The sequence below is a fragment of the Pelodiscus sinensis genome, chromosome 6, assembly GCF_049634645.1.
Source record: "Pelodiscus sinensis isolate JC-2024 chromosome 6, ASM4963464v1, whole genome shotgun sequence".
NCBI classification, from domain to species: Eukaryota; Metazoa; Chordata; order Testudines; family Trionychidae; genus Pelodiscus; species Pelodiscus sinensis.
This window is the reverse complement of record NC_134716.1, coordinates 113,334,503-113,356,228: the sequence shown is the minus strand read 5'-3', so window position 1 is coordinate 113,356,228 and position 21,726 is coordinate 113,334,503. Positions and strand designations below refer to the sequence as shown.

The window sequence follows — 21,726 nt, the reverse complement described above, 5'->3', positions numbered from 1 at the left end:
CTGAAGGGACAGATGAACTATAGTGAGAGATTTGAAAATATTAGTCAGCATAGTGGTTCATTTTCATTGCCCAATATGTGGGGAATGATTATGCATGGGATGATTATTAGTAGTGAGGGGTTTCTCCTAAGTATAGCACTTTTGTTATTTTGTTCAAGCCAAGAGTGAATTTATAACACTGATGATACAGAACAGAACAGAATTCAGAGTGAAAAATATATTAGTATATCGACAGCTGTGCAACACTGAGGGTTAGCGGGACTTTTCCATGAAATTTGTAAAGAAAATATATTCAATTTAATTTTGGGTTGGTTCATGTCAAAAATAAAATCTCTCTCACCGCCTACCCCAAATATTATGAAATCACATTTTCGCACTGATAATGGAGAATAATTAAGCCCATCCCTGTTTTGGTTCCAGATTTTCCTTTGCTTGAAAATAATTCTGTTCCAGGCTAAAGTATCATTAAAACTGGCTGCACTAACTACAATAATGGCAAGATTTTGTAAGATGATTGGACTTTTTAACACTTTCGCAGTGTCAAGACTACATCCCTCTTTCGACAGAGGGATGTAAATTGGACACTTTGAAATTGCAAATGAAGCCAGGATTTAAAGCAGGATCTTTCGAAAAAGCGCCTTTTCAAAAGTAAAACCGCTGTCTACACGTGGTTCTTTCGAAAATGGCAGGCTTTTTCAAAAGATCCTGTAAACCTCATTTTTGAAGAGTACAGGATCTTTCAAAAAAGCCTGACATTTTTGAAAGAACTGAGTCTAGACCATGGTTTTACTTTAGAAATGGTGCTTTTTCGAAAGAGCGCCATTACGCGATTATGCAAATTAAGCACAGGATATTTAAATCCTGGCTTCATTTGCAATTTCAAAGTGTCTAATTTACATCCCTCTGTCGAAAAAGGGATATAGTCTAGACACAGCCTTAAATTGTTGCTTTTATTTTCATAAGTATTGAGTGTGGTCTTCCAGTATCATCTCCAGAGTATTTGGTAACTGTGCAAACACAAAGCTATTGTTATGAAACAGAATGAGTATACAATGAAATAAATCAATTTTAAACAATTAGCAGTGAAGCCAGGCTATCGAGAGCTTGAATAGATGATACTTGGGACCTCTGGCAAAGTTATGTCATATTTCCCTGAAAAGCCATTTTATTGGTATTTTTAAGTTGTGGTTCTTTGAGGTTTGCTCTTTTATAAGTAGAGAATAATGAGTCTGCTAAACTCCATGTTTTTCTTGAACTAGTCTTGGGATTGACTTTTTTTTCTACTTTTCTTTCTTCGATAGAGAGATCATTTCCAAGAATCAGGGGAGAGTTTTAAAAAAAGGAAAAAGTAGAACTAGAGAAAGGTGAAGGAATCAAATGGGAGGGAAAGGAGAGCAACTTCTCTTCTTTCTATCCAGTAGGAATGAGATCCTCTCAGAGGTCCAAAGAGGCCTGGGCCACTTCCTACTTTTGAAGATCCTAGCCATAGTAAAAATAAAAAATGACAACACTGATGCAGCACCAGTCACTTGTAGTGGCTTGTTTATAAAATCAACTGATCTGAGAGGACACGGTCATCACGGTCAATCTTGTGCCATGAGAACCAACATATTTTATTAATATTTATGAACATTTTTAGCTCTTTAATAGGACAAATTCTATTTCAGTTAACAAAAATTTTGTCTTTCTCCAAATCACATCTATTACTTGCTTAAATTTGCAGTTCTCAGCTGAGAGTGTGTGTCATTGTGGTCTGAGATGGATGCACATAAAAACAAGTTCAAAACATATCAAATGCCAAAAAATTAACAAGTGTCTAAATTTGTGGCCTCCTTTTCAGTTTGAGGTGCAGGCCAAATCACCCTCTTACTGGTAGAAGCCAAAACGGTCTTTAGAAGGTTATTGTGATGCCATGTTGTGTCTTTCTGCAGAGCTTCTTTATGGATTCAAGCTTTGCCCCCACACCATTCAAGTCTATTAATCACTCCCTCATTGAGGAATGCACTTCACTCCAGTGTTAAAAACATTCATCTCTGCATGGTTTTCTATAGCATTAGATGTGTGCTTCTTTAGGATTACACTCAAAATCATCTTGCCCAAGCACTCAAAAGGAGAACAAAATGATTAAGAGACTGAGCTGAAATAAATGACTGCTTTTATTCAGGCAATTTTTCTTCATACAGTGCAAGTTCCAGGGCCAGTAGAAAACCTGCGGGCTGTATCTACCTCACCTACCTCAATTCTACTTTCCTGGGAACCCCCTTCCTATGCAAATGGTCCAGTCCAAGGTTACAGATTGTTCTGCACAGAGACTTCAACTGGAAAGGAACAGGTGAGCAAGTTAATGGAGCCTTTTCTCTTCTTTCACTTAGTTGTGAAAGCAGATGTTTGCAGGCAGATGTGACTAAATCAAACAGGATGGAGAGGAAGTATTCAATCCAAGCAACCATGGTTATCTGTTCTGCAGCTTTATACCAGTTGATAGTGGAAATTTTGGTGCTTCAGTGGCATAGCAGACTACAATATCTACTCTTCAGCTTAAGTGCCTTGGAAATGTGCACTGGAATGCACTGAGTAAAGAGAATTTAAAAAAAATCAAGTTTTTAGAATTCCTCTCTAGTTTGAAATGTGAGAATGTACATGCCACGTTAACTGAATATTACACAGGCCTTTACAATGTACTTTAAAATATTGAGGAACTGATTTTAAACAAGCTCTAATCGAAGGATTGTCTGGGGACCTGTTCATGAGCTCCCTGATCTTCTCCTAAAACAAAGGTGTTGCAGTCAGATGGGTTCTTTTCCATGGACTTTTCAAAATGCTCAACTCCAGGCTTTGCCCCAGGCTGGCCTCCACTCCACCTCATTTCCCAGAGGTTGCCTTCCCAGACTCCTGAACTACCACCGAACAATTGATTGGCATGGGTGGGAGGCATGCCCTTCCCTGCCTCCCACCCACTGCAATCAGTTGTGTGGTGGTAGTTTAGGAGTTTTTTTGGGGGGGAGCGAACAGTGGGCTCCTTCCCTGAGCTTCCTGTCCACAGCCATCAACTGTTTGGTGGCCTTCAGGAGGTTTGGAAAAGGGGGAACTATGGCACACCATATCCTAGCTCCTTCTCCCTCCCTTCCTGAATGTCACCAAACAGCTGATTGCTGCAGGTAGAAGGCACGGGGAGGGAGGTGGGAGTTGCTGATCTGCAGGTGGGAGTCACTAGGGATAGACAGAGGGAAGTCAATTGGGGGAATGTTGCCCACTTTGGTTCCAAGGCTCTTCCTGCTAGCTGATGGCAAAACAATGCTGTAAGCAATCATTGCTTATGTTCTCTAATAGATCAGGCACATAACAACTAAACTGTGTTAATTGGGGTGATGCTAAGTGAGGAGTTATAGCAAAAAGTTTTAACATTTCAGACCATTAACACAATACATCAGTAGTTGATGTAAAGTTAAGATGGCATAGGGATCCCATAGAGGTCATCGAGGGATGCAGTATGGGTTAAATGTGACTCTTTAAAAAAATAGAGATTTAGAGGAGAACACGGTACTAAAATAGGGACTCACTTTTTTGATGTGCACCAGAGCATCTGTGGATGCACACCACCAGTAGGACCACACGCTGTTGGTTGTGGTTGCTGTGGGTGCTCTGCTAATCAGCTGGGTGGCTTTGAATGTCTCCTGGGTGGCTGTTCAAGTGCTCAACTTACTGGGAATACTGCCTTTGAGACAGTTTAATTTTAATTTATTAATAGCCTGTAAAAAACACAAGCATCTTAAATCCCACGGAAGATGTAGCTGGCTTTTTCACCCCCAAAATCTTCTCTCTCTTTTCTTGTCTTCCTTTATTTCATTCTCTCCTTCCCCCTCCTCCCGGAATTCCTGCATGACTCTAGCCTTTTTATCTCCTTTCTCTGCCCTTCTTCCTTTCCTTGTCACTTTTTTATAGGAGAAGGAGTGATTGATTTAAGCAAGAAAACTTTCTACTGCGCTTTAAATAACAACTAAACCAAAGGTCTAAGTACCAAAGTCAGCTATATCTTGAAATGTGGTAGGTTAATATCATAGAGTCTATTAAGAACTGAGCTATAACAAGCAGTGCTATGTTACAAATTACCTTTTACAGCGACTTATATAAGGATTTAGTGTTACCACTTAGAGATAGAAAAAGCCCTAATGTCTAATCCGTTCATCCCCCTGCATTACTGTCATGCCGTCTTTAATGTTTTCTCTTAGTAACAATTATCATTTTTATGTGCCCAGAATATAGAGGTTGATGGACTATCATACAAACTGGAGGGGCTGAAAAAATTCACGGAATACACCTTACGATTCCTGGCTTATAACCGCTATGGCCCTGGGGTATCCACTGCAGATCTTACAGTCATGACTCTTTCTGATGGTAAGTTAGAATTACAGATGCCAGGATGGACAATATGAGGAGAAGAAAAATGTGCATTTTGTGAACTATCTTCACACTATGTGTGAAGTTTTATCCTGGGACTAGTATACATTTGGGAGTTCCTTTACCATCTACTTAATTCAAATCAATAGTAGGCATGACAAACTAAATGGAAATGTAAACTATTAAATAAAGTAAATATATTCAAGTCTTTTTCAGAGACAGAAATAATAGATTCACTATCTGCCGGTGTCTATTATATTGCTTCAGAGGGTGTTTGGGGTCATATCTGTCATGATTGTTTGTTCTTTTCATTTTTCCTAGTTTGGTAGGTTGTTCCTAGCTTGATGCTACCTATGCCCCTTGATGCTACCTGTACCCCACAACCATCCCATTTTCTGAAATTATACTTAGGTTTGTCCTTACTACTGTTTAATAGAAAGTTTTTATTACATCTGGTAATCTAAAAAAACAACAAAAAAAACAACCCTTTCTAGGTCTTCCTCGTGTATGGCACACTGGAATAGAAAATGTTTGTTTTACTTTCTTCTCTGTCACATTGATTGCATAGTCACTCTTTCTCTTGGCTTGCACTGTATTTTGTACCTCTTGGGGGGCGTTATATTGATGTTTATTTTGATCCTGGAAACATCTAATGCCTGATATTCATATATAAGTACTTCAGGGATTCCTGGTGAAGTCAGTGAGCCTGATTCCCACACTTGTAAATCAGGAATAATTCCATTGATTAGTGGTTTAAAACCAGTGTAAATGATAGGAGAATTAGCCCAATAATTGTGCGTACAAAAAATGGACCTGTGTCCTACTAATAGTATCTTGATGACTTCTCTGGATAGATTTTTTTAAAGTACTAGCAACATGTTATATCTTTTTAGAGGAAAACAGAACCCTGAAAGTTAGAAGGGAGTAACCAATACTGGGGGTGGTTGTATAGGAGGGTTAGACAAAACAAAAGTAGGTGAGAATTTAAGAAAAGATGTACAGAGAAAATACAGAGCTCTTAAACTAAAATTTAAAAAGTTTGTATTTGCATCCAAGGGCACCTCTACCTGGGCCTGAGTTTTAAAAATGATGTATTCCACAGGGTGCAAGCTAAACTATTTAGGTGGGGATTTTTATAATCCCATATAATCTGATTGTCATGGTAGTGTCTATTTTTTTCTGTGTGTTTATGAATTTAGGTATTCAAATTACAGTCTGCTCCTGTGCTAGACTGCTTGCTTTAAACTCCCAACAATGCTGTCTTTACCAGGGTTGTTTCTTCACTGCAAAAAGGGTGTTTTTTACACTATCTTGTTGTAAAATCCTAGTGAAGACAAGCCACACTCTCAGGTGGTGATATAGATCTGAGTAATTCCAAATAGATGAAAAACTAACCTATCCCTGTTTCTGTTACATTTTTACAGAGACTTGACTATCCAGATGTAAAAAATACAGATTTTCTTTTCCAGTGAAGACTTAGTCTAGGAAAACTGAAGTGTTTAGCAAACGTGTTAGCAGAAAGCTTAAGGAATGGATTTTAAAACACCACTTCAATGCCAGTGGAGACAAAGACAATGGTGTTTATAAATGTATCAGCTAACACACTTGCTAAAAACATTCCTCTTTCCTAGTTTAAGCAGTGCCTATGATGGAAGAAGACTTAAATGTATAAGGATGAACCCTTGTCATGACTTCTGTTGTACTTACAAGTATTTATTTCCCTTATTAAAAAAACAAAAATTTGCTATCCTACAGAAGCGGTAAAAACACTATGATAATATTATTGTAGGCAGTAGTGTTTCAGATCATCATTGTAGTATTCTTTACAAGGTTCATCTGTGATACTCACACCTCATTTGGCACTTCAACTTTCAATTATTTTACGTTTGACACCTCTTTAAAAAAAATTTCAAGCACTACTAATGCCTATCCATCTAATTCAGTCATCATTTGTAATACAGATTAGATCTTGGCAGAATAAATTACTTCACACTTATAATTATAAAAACAAAAGGAAAACAAGTGAAAATGAATATTTTGCATAATTTATGTAGATATAATTCACACTGTGAAGTGCAGTACTGTGGCACGGTTCTCCACTTTGGTTTTAAATGTCATCATAAGTGAGAAAGGGAGAAATTGTTATTCATGAATCTGAAAATTATCCTCTGCAAAGTGTGTGAGATGATATCACGTCTGTGGGAGCACAAAATGTCACTGAAAAGAAGGCTTTTGTGACCCTATTCCAGAAAAGAGCAGGAAAAGTGTACAGATTCCCAAGAAGCATTTATCTTCTCTGCTATTAAGCAAGAGGAGAAAGTGTGGTGCTGGCCTGAAATGAAATCTATTAGTACCAGCTTTGCTTTGTGTTGAAGCTGTGTACTGTATAGTATGCAAGGGTGTAGATTTCCTTCATGCTGTGACCATAAGTTCTGCTGCAGATGACTGAAAGTTGCAAAGACTTTTGCTTTTGAGCAAGCTTCCTGTCAGTTGCAGTTTGAGCTTACAGGAAAGGAGCAGGCAGGCAGTAGACACAGATGATGTAGTATAAATGATCAAGAATCCATACTAACTCAGCACTTGAAGTATTGGTTTTGTTGGTGTGAGTGAGCTGCTCAGCAGAAAATTATGAATAGTATCCAGGTTCCTCGCCTCCTCTTTTAGAGCTAACAGATTTTTCAATACCCAAGAAATATTTGTAAAACTATTACAATGCAAGTTTTGATCCTGTCAGCTTTAAGTTTGTCTTTTTAACTTAGCCTGCTGTATTCATCAAGTGCATAACACAGACATAAAACTGCCCCTGGTGCAACAGGAAGGTATAAACAATAGTTCTTTGCAACACTGAAGGCTTTGTGCAATTAGGGGAGGAGAGGAAAATTGTATTTAAGATACCTTTAAGGTCCCAATCCAATGCCTGATGCTATGCCCCCATATTTTTTATGGAAATATGTTTTGAATATGAATATGAATAACTCAAATATGCTTTATGCAAAACACGGCGAGTAACCTGTCATTGTGATCCCTTGAAAATGTGTATTCTATTTGTGTGCATGTATGATTCTTGTGTGTAAAATTAGCAATATGAAGTATAAACCTGCTCATTAATGTAGGTCTCTAGTAAAAGCCATTAGCGGTAAGTAAGGAACTTAATGTCCTAGTGCTCAAAGCAATGATCTGTAAATAGTTTTATTTTTCCTTTGAGCCTAAATGGTGGTTGATGTTACAAAGGCACATGACCAAACCATCTAGTGCTGGAAGCCTTCTTGAATTTTGTACTCTTTCAGAGGTGAAGGAGGGAGAGAATTAAAAAGTCTAAAGCTGAAAGTGATACAGTTAAGAAGGACCAAAACTTATTACAGTGAAATTTCATTAGAATATAAAGACTACAGACAAGATTAGGGCCTTATTCCACTATGTACTATACAAGAAAATAAAAGTGGACATTCCCACCTCAAATAATTAATTATCTAAATAGATCTGACAAAGAAAAGTGGGGGAAAGGAAGAATTTGTATCCCAGTCTTACAGATGGAGAACAGAAACAAGGTAAAATGAAATAGGAAGTCCTTGTAGAGCCAGGGATTAAACATAGGTCTTCAAAACCCTAGTCCAGTGTTTCAACTACTAGGCCAGCCTACCCCTCTAAAATGTACTGGCCAACTAGTTTTCCTTCTCTCTTTGGAAAAAGCATTTAAATTTAATTGATTTGTCCAACAGTGATGGTGGTCCATTATTTATGATTAATACTACAACAAATATGCAGGTATACAGTTGAGAAAGGGGAATTCCATAAAAGAAACAGATTTTCCTTTCAGTCTTCCAAGGATTTATTTTAAACAGAAGTAAAAATTAAAATGACGAAATGTTAACATTGTTGTTCTACATGATTTTATTTGTTGTGGTGCATGCTAGTGTCCTCATATCCTAGGTTCACGTTCTTTGTGTGTGTGTGTGTGTGTGTCCATTATTGTGAGCTGTAATACTTTGGTTTAATGTCCATTGTTGCGTTTAGTGTATGAGTGTGGAGTTGTATTGATGTCCTGTGTTACATAGTATGTCAGACTAGATCCTTGTTGTATTAATTGCTGTGGCCATTGACATTTTATGATACAGTATATGGTGTCATGAAGAAACCTAGCATACTACTTCCTTGCATGTCTGTAGCAAAGAATTATCCATGAAGCTCTGGAATCTAACCTCCAGTCTAAGAAATACACTTTAATCACGGGGATTTACAGCAGCTTCTTCAATTCCAGGAACTATAGAACCACAGATTAATAGAATTTACCAGATCTTTAATGCTTAATTTTCTGTTTAATATACAGCTCATTTAATATTTGGTCAGGCTGTTTGCCATTCCAGAAATGCTTTGCACTATCATGCCTATGAATTTATCAAAATGTGTTTAATCCTAGAAATTGGCAGACAGTTTTATTTAATTCTTTCTGAATATTTGATTAAAAATAATATCCTAATGGTAATATGAAAATGCATTTTTTTAAAATGTTAAGTAGTGAGGATCAAACTGACAAAGTCAGGACACTGTGCATATGAAATCAGTCAGATATTAACAGCTGGTGCTATACCTTGAGCTATTGATATGACTACTTATAGGGGAGGGAGGCAGTAACCACAGCAGAGGAAATGCAGGCTTTGATGGTATTTAATGTAGAAAATTACCGAATCTGTGTGGTTCTAACTCATAAATACAGGTGTGTTTTTTCCTAATCAAACACTGAGAAGTGTCATGCTTGAGAACCTCTTGAGGTTCTGGTAACACCCCAGATCTCTTGGGTATAATTAACTCTAATGTAACAAAATTATCTGTTCTCTCTGGTATTTCTATCGGCTCCCCTTTCCTGTGGTATCTAAGTACCTTGTGGTAACATAGGGAAATGCTAATATCCCCATTTTACAGATGGATAACTGAGACAAGAATTAGAACTCAGGCAGCCCGGGTCTTAGACTGGCACCCTAATTGTTGCACCAAACTTCCTCTCTCAGCCCTGCCTTTATAATCACTAACATCTCTGATGTCTACTCTAATTAATCTACCATAATCTAACTAGATACATGCCTCCATCATGAAATCATCGGCGCACCTGCCAAGTACTTACGACCAGTAGTGGCAGCTACTCTAAGCTTGTCCCCCAGCCCACCACCTCCCCAATTCCAATCTCCTGAAAGGCGGGGTGCAGGAAGTGTCTGCAGAATAGCTTTAGGTTGTGCCAAAGGTGGTGCTCATAAATCTCATCCAGGTCTTTGAACAGCAAAACTATGCTGGCTTCATGCTGCAATGGCAGGGGATAGGATTTGCCTCACAAATGAGAATATTATCCAGCAGAAAAGGTGTGTGGTTTTTTCCTTTAGTGCAAGTAAGTGGAGTTTGTATAGCTATGGAAAGTACCACTTCTTGTTATTTTCCAGTCTGTTCCCTGAAAAGGAGGGGAATTATTCTGTCCTCTTGATTTCCCAGTTTGTCATCTCTGGCTGTATTTTGGCTTATAAATTCTTCTGAGCGGGGACTTGCTTGATTTCTTTTTTTCACACACCTGAGTATCTTGTCAGCACATAAAAATACAAATAATAAATAACTACAATTCATGTGCACATCATCCAATCTATCTATTAGAATGTAGGGTCTGCACCGAACCAAAAATACCACAAAAAACAAACAAACACCCTCCCCCCCCCAAAAAAATCCAAACCAAATAGAAACTAAAAAACAAGCTTATGTTCAGTTCTGAAGAGTGACTCTGTAGCAACCGTCTCTCAGAGATTCCATATCAGATCCCCTCACAAGTAGGATGTGATATTTCTTTTTGTAACCTCCAGATTTACAAATGTAGCCTGGGATTTGAAAGTAAAAATGTGTTCATTCTGGCTCATACACCAACACTAATAAGGAAGATTCTTCAGGACAACATTCTGCCTCCCCTACAACTGTACAGGCCACTGCCTTACATTTATGAATGTGATTTTACAGGTGTAAATGAGGCCTGAATTTATTGAATGCTAAGAAGTTTCATATTCCTATTCAGAATGACTCCCAGGCATGACTCATACCACCAATCTCTAACCCATCCTACATATAATCTGACGTTATATTAGTTTGTTTTTAATTGGCAACATCAAAAGTAAATACAATGTACTATGTTTTGAAAAATCTGATGATACAGCAGAAGAAGGCAAAGAAAAAGTGCTTAATGATCTGAGGTATAATTGCACTTGGCCACATTGGTTTTTTGATATGGAGGAAGTTATTTTGGAGTTCTTTGTGCTAGTGTACCTGCTTTGTTTAATGACACAACAGAGAGTAATTGCCTATGGAGAGAGTACACTTGGTGCTTTTAAAATTCTATAAATGTGAAAGTTGCAAAATCTGTTCTAAGGATTTGAGTCTGGATCCAAAGACAACTAAAGTTAATGGAAGTATATTCACATTGATTTTAGTGAGCTTTATGTTATGGGTTTATCAAGAACAAGGTGAAGTCTAAATACTTAGATTATAATGGAGCCATGATTAATTAAACATAATGGAACAATAGGTGATACGCAGTGTGAGTTCACAAAGAACAAATTGTACCAAACAAATGCAATTGCTTTGTTTGATCAAGATGCAAAACTGGTAGAATTAGGAAATAAAGCAATTGTAATCTTTCTAGACAATTGTAAAGCATTTGATACAATGACACACAGATCTTTTTTAGCTAAAGTATAAAACTACATTGTCCTGATTATGAATACAATCGCATTGGCTGAAGTATAGTAAACAAAGGTTAAGACAATTGGCATATTCCTGTGAAGGTGATTCAGACTGGTACTGGGCCTGGATTTATTTAGCATGTTTATTGAAGATCTGGAAGAAGGGATAAAGAACACGTTAATTAAATTTACACAGAAAGCTGAATTGGAAGGTGTTGCACACAGGAAGGAGAGAGAAACAATGAAAACGTTATCAATGTGGACAAGTGAAGCAATTCTAGTCAACCTGAAGAAATGCTGGCTAACACATTTGGATGAGGAATCTTCTGAAAATGACAATCGATAGCACTGGTGGGGAATCTTTTTTGGGTCGCACATAAATGAGAAGCAAAGAAAAAATACAAAAAACCCTCATTGACATGGCCCCTGACTGACATTCCCTGAAAGCAGAAAGACACTCCCCACATTCCCCTTGCACATCAGAGCCTAGGGAGGCCCAGGCTAGTAGATTTTGTGTGTCCCAGTCCCACGATCAGGTGGCCAAGGGGCTAGAGAACCAGTGCAGGCTCCCCAATGCTAGGAGGGAACCCTGAGCCTTGGGGGCCAGATCCAGGCAAACCAGGGCTGAGGTTCCCCACCCCTGGCCTAAGGCGATACTGCAAATTATACACAACATTGTAGTTGAATGTGGTAATTAAAAAAAGCAAGTTTGACATGCATGGGCTGCGTCATCTCTCCTGAATTCAAGAGACAAGATGCTTATGACACTGATCAGATCACTCTTAAAATCCCACATTTCTAAATACCTCAGTATTAGTGAGGATTGGATCACAGAATATTTTCCATTACCTAAGTGCCCATAAATTTGAATGCTGACCACCACCATCAAGAGAAAGTGAAAGATCCACCCATCTCTTTGTCGTAGCTTTCTCATAATGCTCAGACACACGTGCTGTGCCAAAACCATCCAGACAAACACTCTTAGGGTATGTTGTGACAGGGCGCTCGCCCTGCACTGGCCCTTTAAGGGCAGACCCCGGCCTGAACCAGGGCCGGGGAATTTAGCCCAGCTGCGGCTGTACTAGCCCATTAGGGCCCAGCTGGGCGCTATAATAGAGAATGGGCTGCTGCTGTGGGGGGAAGCAGTGAGAACCTGGCTGCCGAGGGAGGAGGAGGCTCCCTGGAGCTAGGGCAGGGCTGGGGAGGCCAGGCAGGGCTAGGGCCCGCAAATCCCCAGACTGCAGGGCTTGAAAGAAGGCCCGCTGGAGGAACATCAACCCCCGGAAGGGGGGCTCAGAGACAGACTTGGGCACTGCCGGAGGGCAGTGTGGCGAAGAGGACGCCGCAGCCGGGAGTAAAGAGGGGAGACACCACCCCAGAGAAGGCACCCCACCTGCCAAGGGAGCCAATTCCGGAAGACAGACGGCAGGGGGATACGGTGGTGAGTGCGAACCCCCTCACATATGTCTACACTACAAAGTTAGTTCGAACTAACGTCCGTTAGTTCGAACTAACTTTCATAGGCACTACACTAGCACATCGTTAGTTTGAATTTAATTCGAACTAACGGAGCGCTTAGTTCGAACTAGGTAATCCTCATTCCACGAGGATTAAGCCTAGTTCGAACTAGCTAGTTCGAATTGAGGGGTGTGTAGACCCCTAATTCGAACTAGTGGGATGCTAGCCCTCCCCAGGTTTCCCTGGTGGCCACTCTGGCCAACACCAGGGAAACTTGTCTGCCCCCCTCCCGGCCCCGGACACCTTAAAGGGGCACGGGCTGGCTACGGTGCCCGTGCCAGGTGCAAGCCTGCCAGCACCCAGCCAGCAGACCCTGCACCTAGCACGGATCGAGCCACCCACCCGATGCCTCCCAGCCCTCCTCCTCTTCCCGGGAACAGGCTGGCAGCTCCCGGGAGCTTGCCCGGGAACGCAAGAGGCGGGCACCCGCCTGGGCTAGTGCGGACATCGTGGACCTCGTCCATGACCTCCTCACTAGGCACAGGAAAGTGGCCAGCTGGGGCAGGAGAGCTGCCAGCCTGGCCACCCAGGAGAAGGTGTGCATGAAAATCAAGGTGGTCCACTGAGACCCCCGACCCTGAGCCCTGAGCTTACAATGGCCATCCTGGGTCAGACCAAAGGTCCATCTAGCCCAGTAGCCTGTCTGCCGACAGCGGCCAACCCTAGGGACCCTGGAGGGGATGGACCGAAGACAGTGACCAAGCCATTTGTCTCGTGCCATCCCGCTCCAGCCTTCCACAAACCTTGGGCAGGGACACCACTCCTACCCCCTGGCTAATAGCACTCCATGGACCCAACCTCCATGACTTGATCTCACTTCCTTTTAAACTCTGTTCTAGTTCTAGCCTTCACAGCCTCCTGAAGCAAGGAGTTCCACAGGTTGACTCTTTGCTTTGTGAAGAACAACTTTCTGTTACTAGTTTGAAGCCTGCTACCCATTCCTTTCCTTTGGTGTCCTCTAGTCCTTCTTTATGGGAACTAATGAAGAACTTTTCTGTATGCACCCTCTCCACCCCACTCATGCTTTTAGAGACCTCTATCCTGTCCCCCCTCCGTCTCCTCTTTTCTAAGCTGAAAAGTCCCAGTCTCTTTAGCATCTCTTCATATGGGATCTGTTCCCAACCCCTGATCAGTTTAGTTGCCCTCCCCTCTCCCACCCTCTCTCTTCCCCGCTCCCACCTCCTTTTCCCAGTCTCCCCCAGTTTTGTTCAATAAAGACAGATTCCATTTTGGAAGACATGTTATCTTTATTTTGTACATCAAGAAGAGGGGCTAGGGAAGGGTAAGTGGAAGGAGGTGAGGGAGGAATGGGGCACGAGCCCCCGATGGGGAGGACTGGGCTGGCTCTGCGGGCTTCTGGGGGTGGAACCTCTCCTGCAGCCCCCCAATTGCCCCCTCTCCCCAGATGGCAGCCTGTGGCAAGTGCAGCCGGGCTGATGGCCGAGTGCTGTGATGTGCCCAGTGTGGGCACTCAGGGCACTCCAAGCCAGGACTGCTTTGCAAGCAGGGCACCCCTGAGAACTGTCTGTCCTGGGTGGGGGTCGGGACCCTTTAAGCACAGCCCTTGGCTAGCCTGAGACAGCATCTCCACGCTCTAAATCCTCCTCTGATGCCCTGCCGGCACTGCTTCCGGCCATCCTTAACCCCGCTTCAGGGTCCACTTAATGTGAACGCTAATTCGAACTAGTTTTTAGTTCTAGATGCGTTAGTTCGAATTAGCTTAGTTCGAATTAGCGGTGTAGTGTAGACATACCCTTATTTGTCTTCAGGATAAGGTAGCAGGGAGAAATAGATGTTGCTGATGACAATTCCTGCTTCTTCCTGGACAGGACAGAAGAAAAAAGTCATATCTTTGTACAGAGTGTGAGCAAAGAGTTTTTATAAGTGTACAATTCCTTCATGCACCAAGGCGATGATCAGGGCTCGACAAACTGCTGTTTCTACTCGCCTGTGGTGAGTAGATTTCAGCCGGTTGCTCCGTGCGCCCCATTCACTCGTGCTGCGCGCATGCATGGTGCAGGGCTGGCGAGTAGCTCTCGCCACAGTTTGTCGAGCCCTGGTGATGATCATATTACACATTCTGATATAATATATATAGAAATCTTACCTGAGTGCTTGATTCCGTAAATTAGGTCATGAGAACAGGCTTTCTTGTGTGAGATCCATTATTCGCTGATCAGATCAGTAATATCACAGGAATACTTAATTGCTTCTCTCTTTGGTATGAAATAATGAGTACCTTAGAGATGTAAATTCTTTGTTTCTAAATTTGTTGAAGTAATGAGTACAGTCTCCGGAGTAACTGATGAGCAACCTATTCTTCTGGACTATGTCTACTCTACAGACAAGATCAAAGCTGCCACTGTTGATCTTTCAGGGTTAGAATTTGTGGGTCTAGTGAACTCAGAGGGGCACTCTGGTTGATGCTGGTGGTTCTGCTTCCATGAGGAGTAAGGAAAGTTGAAGGGAGAGTGTTCTTTGAACTTCTTGCAATATGGACAGCTCCAAAAGTCGAGTTAAGGTTGTGTATCTTAATTCAGCCTTATTCTGTATTGTAGACATATCCTTGGATGTTAAGCATTTGGATTCATCCTTGGATACCAACATATTGTTGGTATTATTAACTATTATTTGAACTATGTTATTGCCTAAGGCACCAATCACAGTAGGACTCCATTGTAGTTGCACTGCTAGAAATACATTGTAAGAAATAGTTCCTGACCCATCAAGTTTAACAATCTAAATAGATAAGACAGATAAAAGGTGGGAAAAGAATGGGATGTGACTTGATCAGGGTCACAAAGCAGGTCAGTGGCATAGCTAAAATAGAATCCAGGTCTCCTGTTTACCATTATAGTGCCCTATCCATTGATGCATATGTAACCCACACACCTAATGGGCATGGTTTACTGTCCCGTGTACGATAGTGGCACTTAGACCACTTACAGAGAGGAAGAATGAGTGTACTCCACAGCCTTAGCTGAGAGGTAGCTGGCTTTTAGCTCAAGCTATAGAGACTCATGCACTAAACACCAGAGGTTCCAGGTTTGGCTCCGCCTCTTGGCATTACACATACTGCTTCTCCTAATGTAAAAAGCACAAAACAGACATCAACAAACTAGAACATCATTCAGTTGGAAGCACTTTCTGCAGACCGTGTCCCCAAACCTCAGTACCACTGGGGAAAAATCTAACGACTCAGTTTTCACTTTTAGAAACCCAAAGCTGTGTTCAAATATTTGATTGCCCGTCATCCTTTCCAAAGCAGACCCCAGTGATGTGCTCTTTATTGAGGAAAGGTTTTAAAGATCATTGCCAAATACTTCATTGCACCACTCATCGAAAACATGAATTTCTGTGTATATTTTCATAGCACTTAGAGCTAGTCGGAAATTTTTCAAAAAGTCCACCCCATTTCTTTTAGTTTCTCAAAATGGAAACTTTTTGCAGAAGTGTAGCTGTTTTGAATAAACATTCCTCAGGTTCAGTATGGAGTTTCTAGTGAAAGACCCCTTCTAGAGTAGACAATAGAACTCATTTGTGATGTCAGGGAACCAGATTTAATTATTTACTGGGCCTGACTTGAACCTCCATCTCCAACATTTCAGGTGAGTGTCCTACCCACAAGCAATCAGCTACTTTGGAGTGAGAGTGTCTTGCTCTTGTATTCACAATTTTTTTAAAGTTCTCATTTTCAAACTTTAAAGCTGATCAAAGCTGTTTTGGGTAATCCATGGAACTATGATTTATATTCGTTATTATGATTCTGTACTTCCAATATAAGTACAAATGTATTTAATATATGTATTAGTGCCATTTGCATTATTTCACAGATGCATATTTTTAAGTCCAGAAGAGACTCGTTATGATCATCTACTCCATGGGTGGGCAATAATATTTGATGGGGGGGGGGGGGGCACACTAAGATTTTGGAAAGTGGTCGAGGGTCACACTCTTTCATGATATTAATGGAAGAGTTGCGGGGTCTGTGATGGAGGCTGGGTGCAGAAGGGAGCTTGAGGCAAGAGATTGGGATACAGGAGAGGCTGGGAGGGAGTTTGAGTGAAGGAGGCAGTTGCAACCTAGAGCACAGGATTGGTGTGCAGGGGTTTGGATTATGACCTCAGGAAGGAGGGGATTGTGATCTGGGGCAGGGAATTGGGATGCTGGATCTAGGAGGGATATAGGCTGAGAAGGGGGGCAGAGGGTTTGGCTTATGTGGGGTAGGGAGGTAGGAGTGTTAGGGTAGATGGTTGGGAGGAGGGAGGGACTGGGGAGCTAAAGGCAGGCTTTGGCCGGGAGACTTACCTAGGTGACTTCTGGCCAACAGCCCAATATGTTTCTCAGGTAGCCTCTCTGCCTGCCCTGCTCCCAAATAGGCTGCAGGTGTCATGTGCATCTTTGAATAAGAGCCTGAGGGAAGGGGGACGTAGTGCTTTGCCCGCTGCCTGTTCTTCAGAGAGGCAGCTCCCATTGGCAGGTTTCTGGTCATGCCTGAAGCCTCTTGCCCTTAAGCCCGGCTCACAGCTGAGAAATACAAATGGCCTGGCAGCCCCTTTTCTGAGCACCAAGCAGGGAGTCTGCCTGAGGCACCCAGCATTCTGTGTCCATGGGCTAGATCCGGTAGCGTGTGTGTTATTGCAGTTGACAAAAAGTGCAAAGGCGCCTCAAACCAAAAATTCATGATTGAAGATACCATCTATTGGTATTGAACTATTGGTTGAACATTAACTGTGTGCTAGGTGAAAATATGTATGAAAACCTCCTACTGCGAGATCTGTAACATAAATCTGCTGAGATATCTGGGCATCGTGGAGACAGTTGTCAGTCCTATAAGCAAATAATGAATATGGACCTATTCTGCCAACCTTATGTAGAAGCCCCAATACTACTCTATTGGTATTAATGACATCACTCAACGTGGGTGAGAATGGCAGAAATGAGTCCTAGGTGCACAAAAACACTTTGGGGGTGTGTGAAAAGGCGACTCACCGCCATGGCAACACTAGCCGGCTGTACTGGGAATTAGCTCTTCTGGCCTTGCTGGATGCCTTTTTCTAGATGGTGCTCCCCCCTGTTTCTCCTGCCCCCTGTTTCTCCCCAGCATCTTCTTCCAGACACTGCCCTCCGGCAATGCCCACACCAGCGTCTGAGCCCCCCTTCCGGGGGATGTTGTTGTTTGCTCTGGTCACACCCCAGGGTCCTCTCTTTCCCAGAGTACTCTATTCTCCTGCTTAGGCACTGCAGCCTGGGAACTTGCTTGGCTAGAGCTCCCCTAGCCATGCCTTGTTTCCCCAGCACTGCTCTAGCTCCAGGGAGTCTCCTGCTTCCCTAGCAGCCAGGCCCTCACTGCTCTTCCTCCGCAGCAGTAGGCCCTTCTCCAGAGCTGACCCAAGCTACGGGCTGACCAGGCTACTACCCAGAGTGCCCCATTGCAGGGGGTGCCATGCGGGGCTGTTGGGCTGGGCGGGGGTGGGGCGCACGAATGGCTCAGGCCAGCCCTGCCCTTCTCTCTTATATAGCTCCCAGCTGGGCCCTCATCACTAGAACTGCCTCAGCTGAGGCTTTGCTCTCAGCCCCTTCTCTGGGCTTGGGTTTTGCCCTTAAAGGGCCAGTGCAGGGCAAGCGCCCTGTCACAGGGTGTTTAATATAAATACATTTTACAGTTTAAGGAAATTCTAATTTTAACTAGCTAGGAACTTGTCAGTCATTTGTTCACATTAAAGACGTGCTTCTCTGGTGTCTGGTGATTGTGTTTGGATGTAGTTGAGGGCATCAGAAGCTGGAAAGAGGGTCTTCAGCAGCTTGTAAGATGAGGTGCGAAATAAGCATTCGTCTCACTGAAGAATTAAAGTATGTTTATTAGTATGGATGTAATAAAATTAATTGTAAAATTCATAAACAGTGTCTTCCCAGTTACATATATTACTTTGAGCAAGAAGATATATTTTAAAGAATATTTTACTAGTATCAGAAACAGGCTTCAAAATCTTAATTTTCTGGGAGATCTTCAGAAGTAGTACCTATTAGGATAGCATATACTGATTTATCAGAATGAAGCTTGAATTCTGAAATGCATGTATTTTAATAGCCTTGTACTTTCCAGAGCACTTACCTGAAAGATTTTGTCATAAACATCAACTGAAATAAACAAGTAACTGAAATTAACTACTTGGTAACACTGCAGGAAATCTACTGACTAACTGTGTTAGGGACTCACTAATAGGTCTACCAAAAATAGATACATTTATTATTGTCACTCTAGGTGCCCTCTGAAGTACCACTTGTATTAACTACACATTTATAATAAGATTTAAATGCATGGAAAAGCCATATTCACATCTTTCCAAAAAGAGGTTTGACATCACCTTTTATGATTCTCCTACTAATTACAATATTTCCATTTCTCCCCCCCCCCCTTTTAGTACCAAGTGGGATGCCTCAGAATGTCTCCTTGGAAGTGGTTAATTCACGGGTAAGTCTGCCATATATTCATCTTCTCATTGTCAGTGTTTATATATTGCATCCTGGATCTACACACCATATTTATGTGTAGTTTTTACATAAGTGAAAATGTTCTAAAATCCACACAATGCTTTGGTTTATTCATCTCTTTATCCTTCCTTATTAGATGAATGGAACATTCCAAATTCCCATTTCTCTTTAGTAACAGTCATTTTTATGGGTATTATTTTTCTTTCCTTTCCACAGGCCAAAGCGTTACATGCACCTGAGCTGGTTTAATTAAGACAATAACTTTTGTACAGTAACAGTGTAGCAAATGAGAATTGGTATTAATTGCTGATGAATGAGACTTTGCAATTTTGTTGTTGATTCTAACAAACAAAAAAAGATTTCCCCTTAAAATGCTTTTAATGATGCATTGTTCTTGTAATATTTGATTTTATAGTCCAGAATTTATGACACAATGCTAATTCTCCTGCATACAAAAGGGTTTCCCAATTACTAGTCAAGCAGTTCAGTTTGCTCTAGAAACCATGAAAAGTACTATCCCCCTGAAGAACCTGACTATGACCAAGTCTACATTGTGGGGGGAAGGTCAGGTTAAGGCATGCAACTCCACATATGAAAATTAACATAAATATCTTAAGCTGAGCTTCGCGCCATCTCCACAGTGGAAGGTTGATGGAAGAAATTCTCCTGTTGACTTCCCTTACTTCTTGCAACAGTGAGGATTACCGAAGTCAATGGGAACTCCCTGAGCATTCAACTTGGTGGGTATTTATTAGACCCATTAAATCAAACCTTGAAAGATCAATTGTCAGAGTGTTAATCCTCTAGTAAGTGGAGACATGGCCTGAGTCTTTCTCCTCGTATAGGGTACGTCTAAACTACATCCCTTTTTTGAAAGAGGAATGTAACTAGACATATTGAAATTGCAAATGAAGCCAGGGTTTGAATTTCCCGTGCTTCATTTGCATAATTGCATCATGGCATTTTTTTGAAAAATGCTATTTCAAAAGTGAAACCGCGGTCTAGACACAGTTCTTTCAAAAAGAAAATCCCTTTTCGAAAGATCTTGCATTCAAAAAATGAGGTTTACAGGATCTTCCAAAAAAGGCTTTTCATTTTGAAAGTGCCATGTCTAGACCGCAGTTTCACTTTCAAAATAGCGTTTTTCGAAAAAATGCCATGATGCAATTATGCAAAATGAAGCATGGGAAATTCAAACCCCAGCTTCATTTGCAATTTCAATATTTCTAATTTACATCCCCCTTTCAAAAGAGAGATGTAGTCTAGACATAGTCTCAATGAAACTCCTTATTTATCATATATATAGTAGCCCAGTGTCTGTGAGTCTGTAACGTCGAAATGCTGGCTGTTCCCTCTGGAGGGTGCTGTTCCCTGAAATGCTGGCTGTTCCCTCTGGAGGGCGCTGTTCCCTGAAATGCCGGCTGTTCCCTCTGGAGGGCGCTGTTCCCTGAAATGCCGGCTGTTCCCTCTGGAGGGTGCTGTTCCCTGAAATGCTGGCTGTTCCCTCTGGAGGGCGCTGTTCCCTGAAATGCCGGCTGTTCCCTCTGGAGGGCGCTGTTCCCTGAAATGCCGGCTGTTCCCTCTGGAGGGCGCTGTTCCCTGAAATGCTGGCTGTTCCCTCTGGAGGGCGCTGTTCCCTGAAATGCTGGCTGTTCCCTCTGGAGGGCGCTGTTCCCTGAAATGCCGGCTGTTCCCTCTGGAGGGCGCTGTTCCCTGAAATGCTGGCTGTTCCCTCTGGGCAGCCATTGCTGCATGGGGAGTGCAGGGCCCAAATGGCTGCTTGCGCCGTTTGCTCCCCCGCGGCGGCACAGAAGTCAGCCGAGTGCCATGTTGGGAGGCAAAGGGGGTGGGGCGGTGACATGCAGCGTGATGGTGGCTCCAGGCCCCGCCCCTGGGAGTGAACGTCACCACCCCGTCCCCCTTCACCTCCCACCGTGGCACTTGGCTGACTTCTGCGCTGCTCAGCCAGGCTGCCGCGTGGGAGCAAGCGGCGCAAGCAACCATTTGGGCTCCGCACCCCCCATGCAGCACGGGGAGTGTGTAGCCCAAACGGCCATTTGGGCTCTGTGGTACCCCGAGTGAGAGCAGGAGGAGGAGGAGAAGTGAAAGAGAGACAGAGAGAGAGGCAGGAGGTGGAGGAGAGCTGAGATAGAGGGTGAGGCAGTAGGAGGAAGAGAGAGAGAGAGAGACGGAGTGAGAGACTGGAGGCTCAGGAGAGAAGACTGACGTGGAAGAGAAACCTGAAAATCCCGTCTAATGATGGGCTAATTGGCTAGTCATATATATAGTAGCCCAGTGTCTGAGAGTCTGTAATGCTGAAATGCTGGCTGTTCCCTCTGAGCAGCTTTGTTGTCTGAAATGCTGGCTGTTCCCTCTGAGCAGCTTTGTTGTCTGAAATGCTGGCTGTTCCCTCTGGGCAGCCCGTGCTGCATGGGGAGTGCGGGGTCCAAACGGCGGCTTGCTCCGCTTGCTCCCCCACAGTGGCTCGGCTGAGCAGTGCAGAAATCAGCTGAGCACCACGGTGGGAAGGGAAGGGGAGCAGGGCGGTGACGTGCAGTGTGACAGCGGCTCCAGGTCCCGCTCCCTGGCCGTGAATGTCACCGCCCTG

At 42.6% G+C, this 21,726-nt stretch overlaps 1 protein-coding gene across 4 annotated transcripts in view; it reads left to right on the top strand.

Moving 5' to 3' along the window:
* The window catches only part of DCC (DCC netrin 1 receptor), a 994,271-nt gene that overhangs the window by 750,837 nt on the left and 221,708 nt on the right, over positions 1-21,726 (top strand). For all 4 annotated transcript variants that reach the window (XM_075932654.1, XM_075932653.1, XM_075932652.1 and 1 more), the window contains exons 10-12: positions 2,184-2,332; positions 4,257-4,395; positions 19,049-19,098. In XM_075932654.1, coding sequence (XP_075788769.1) covers positions 2,184-2,332; positions 4,257-4,395; positions 19,049-19,098 — 338 coding nt within the window. The remainder of the gene's footprint in view (positions 1-2,183; positions 2,333-4,256; positions 4,396-19,048; positions 19,099-21,726) is intronic.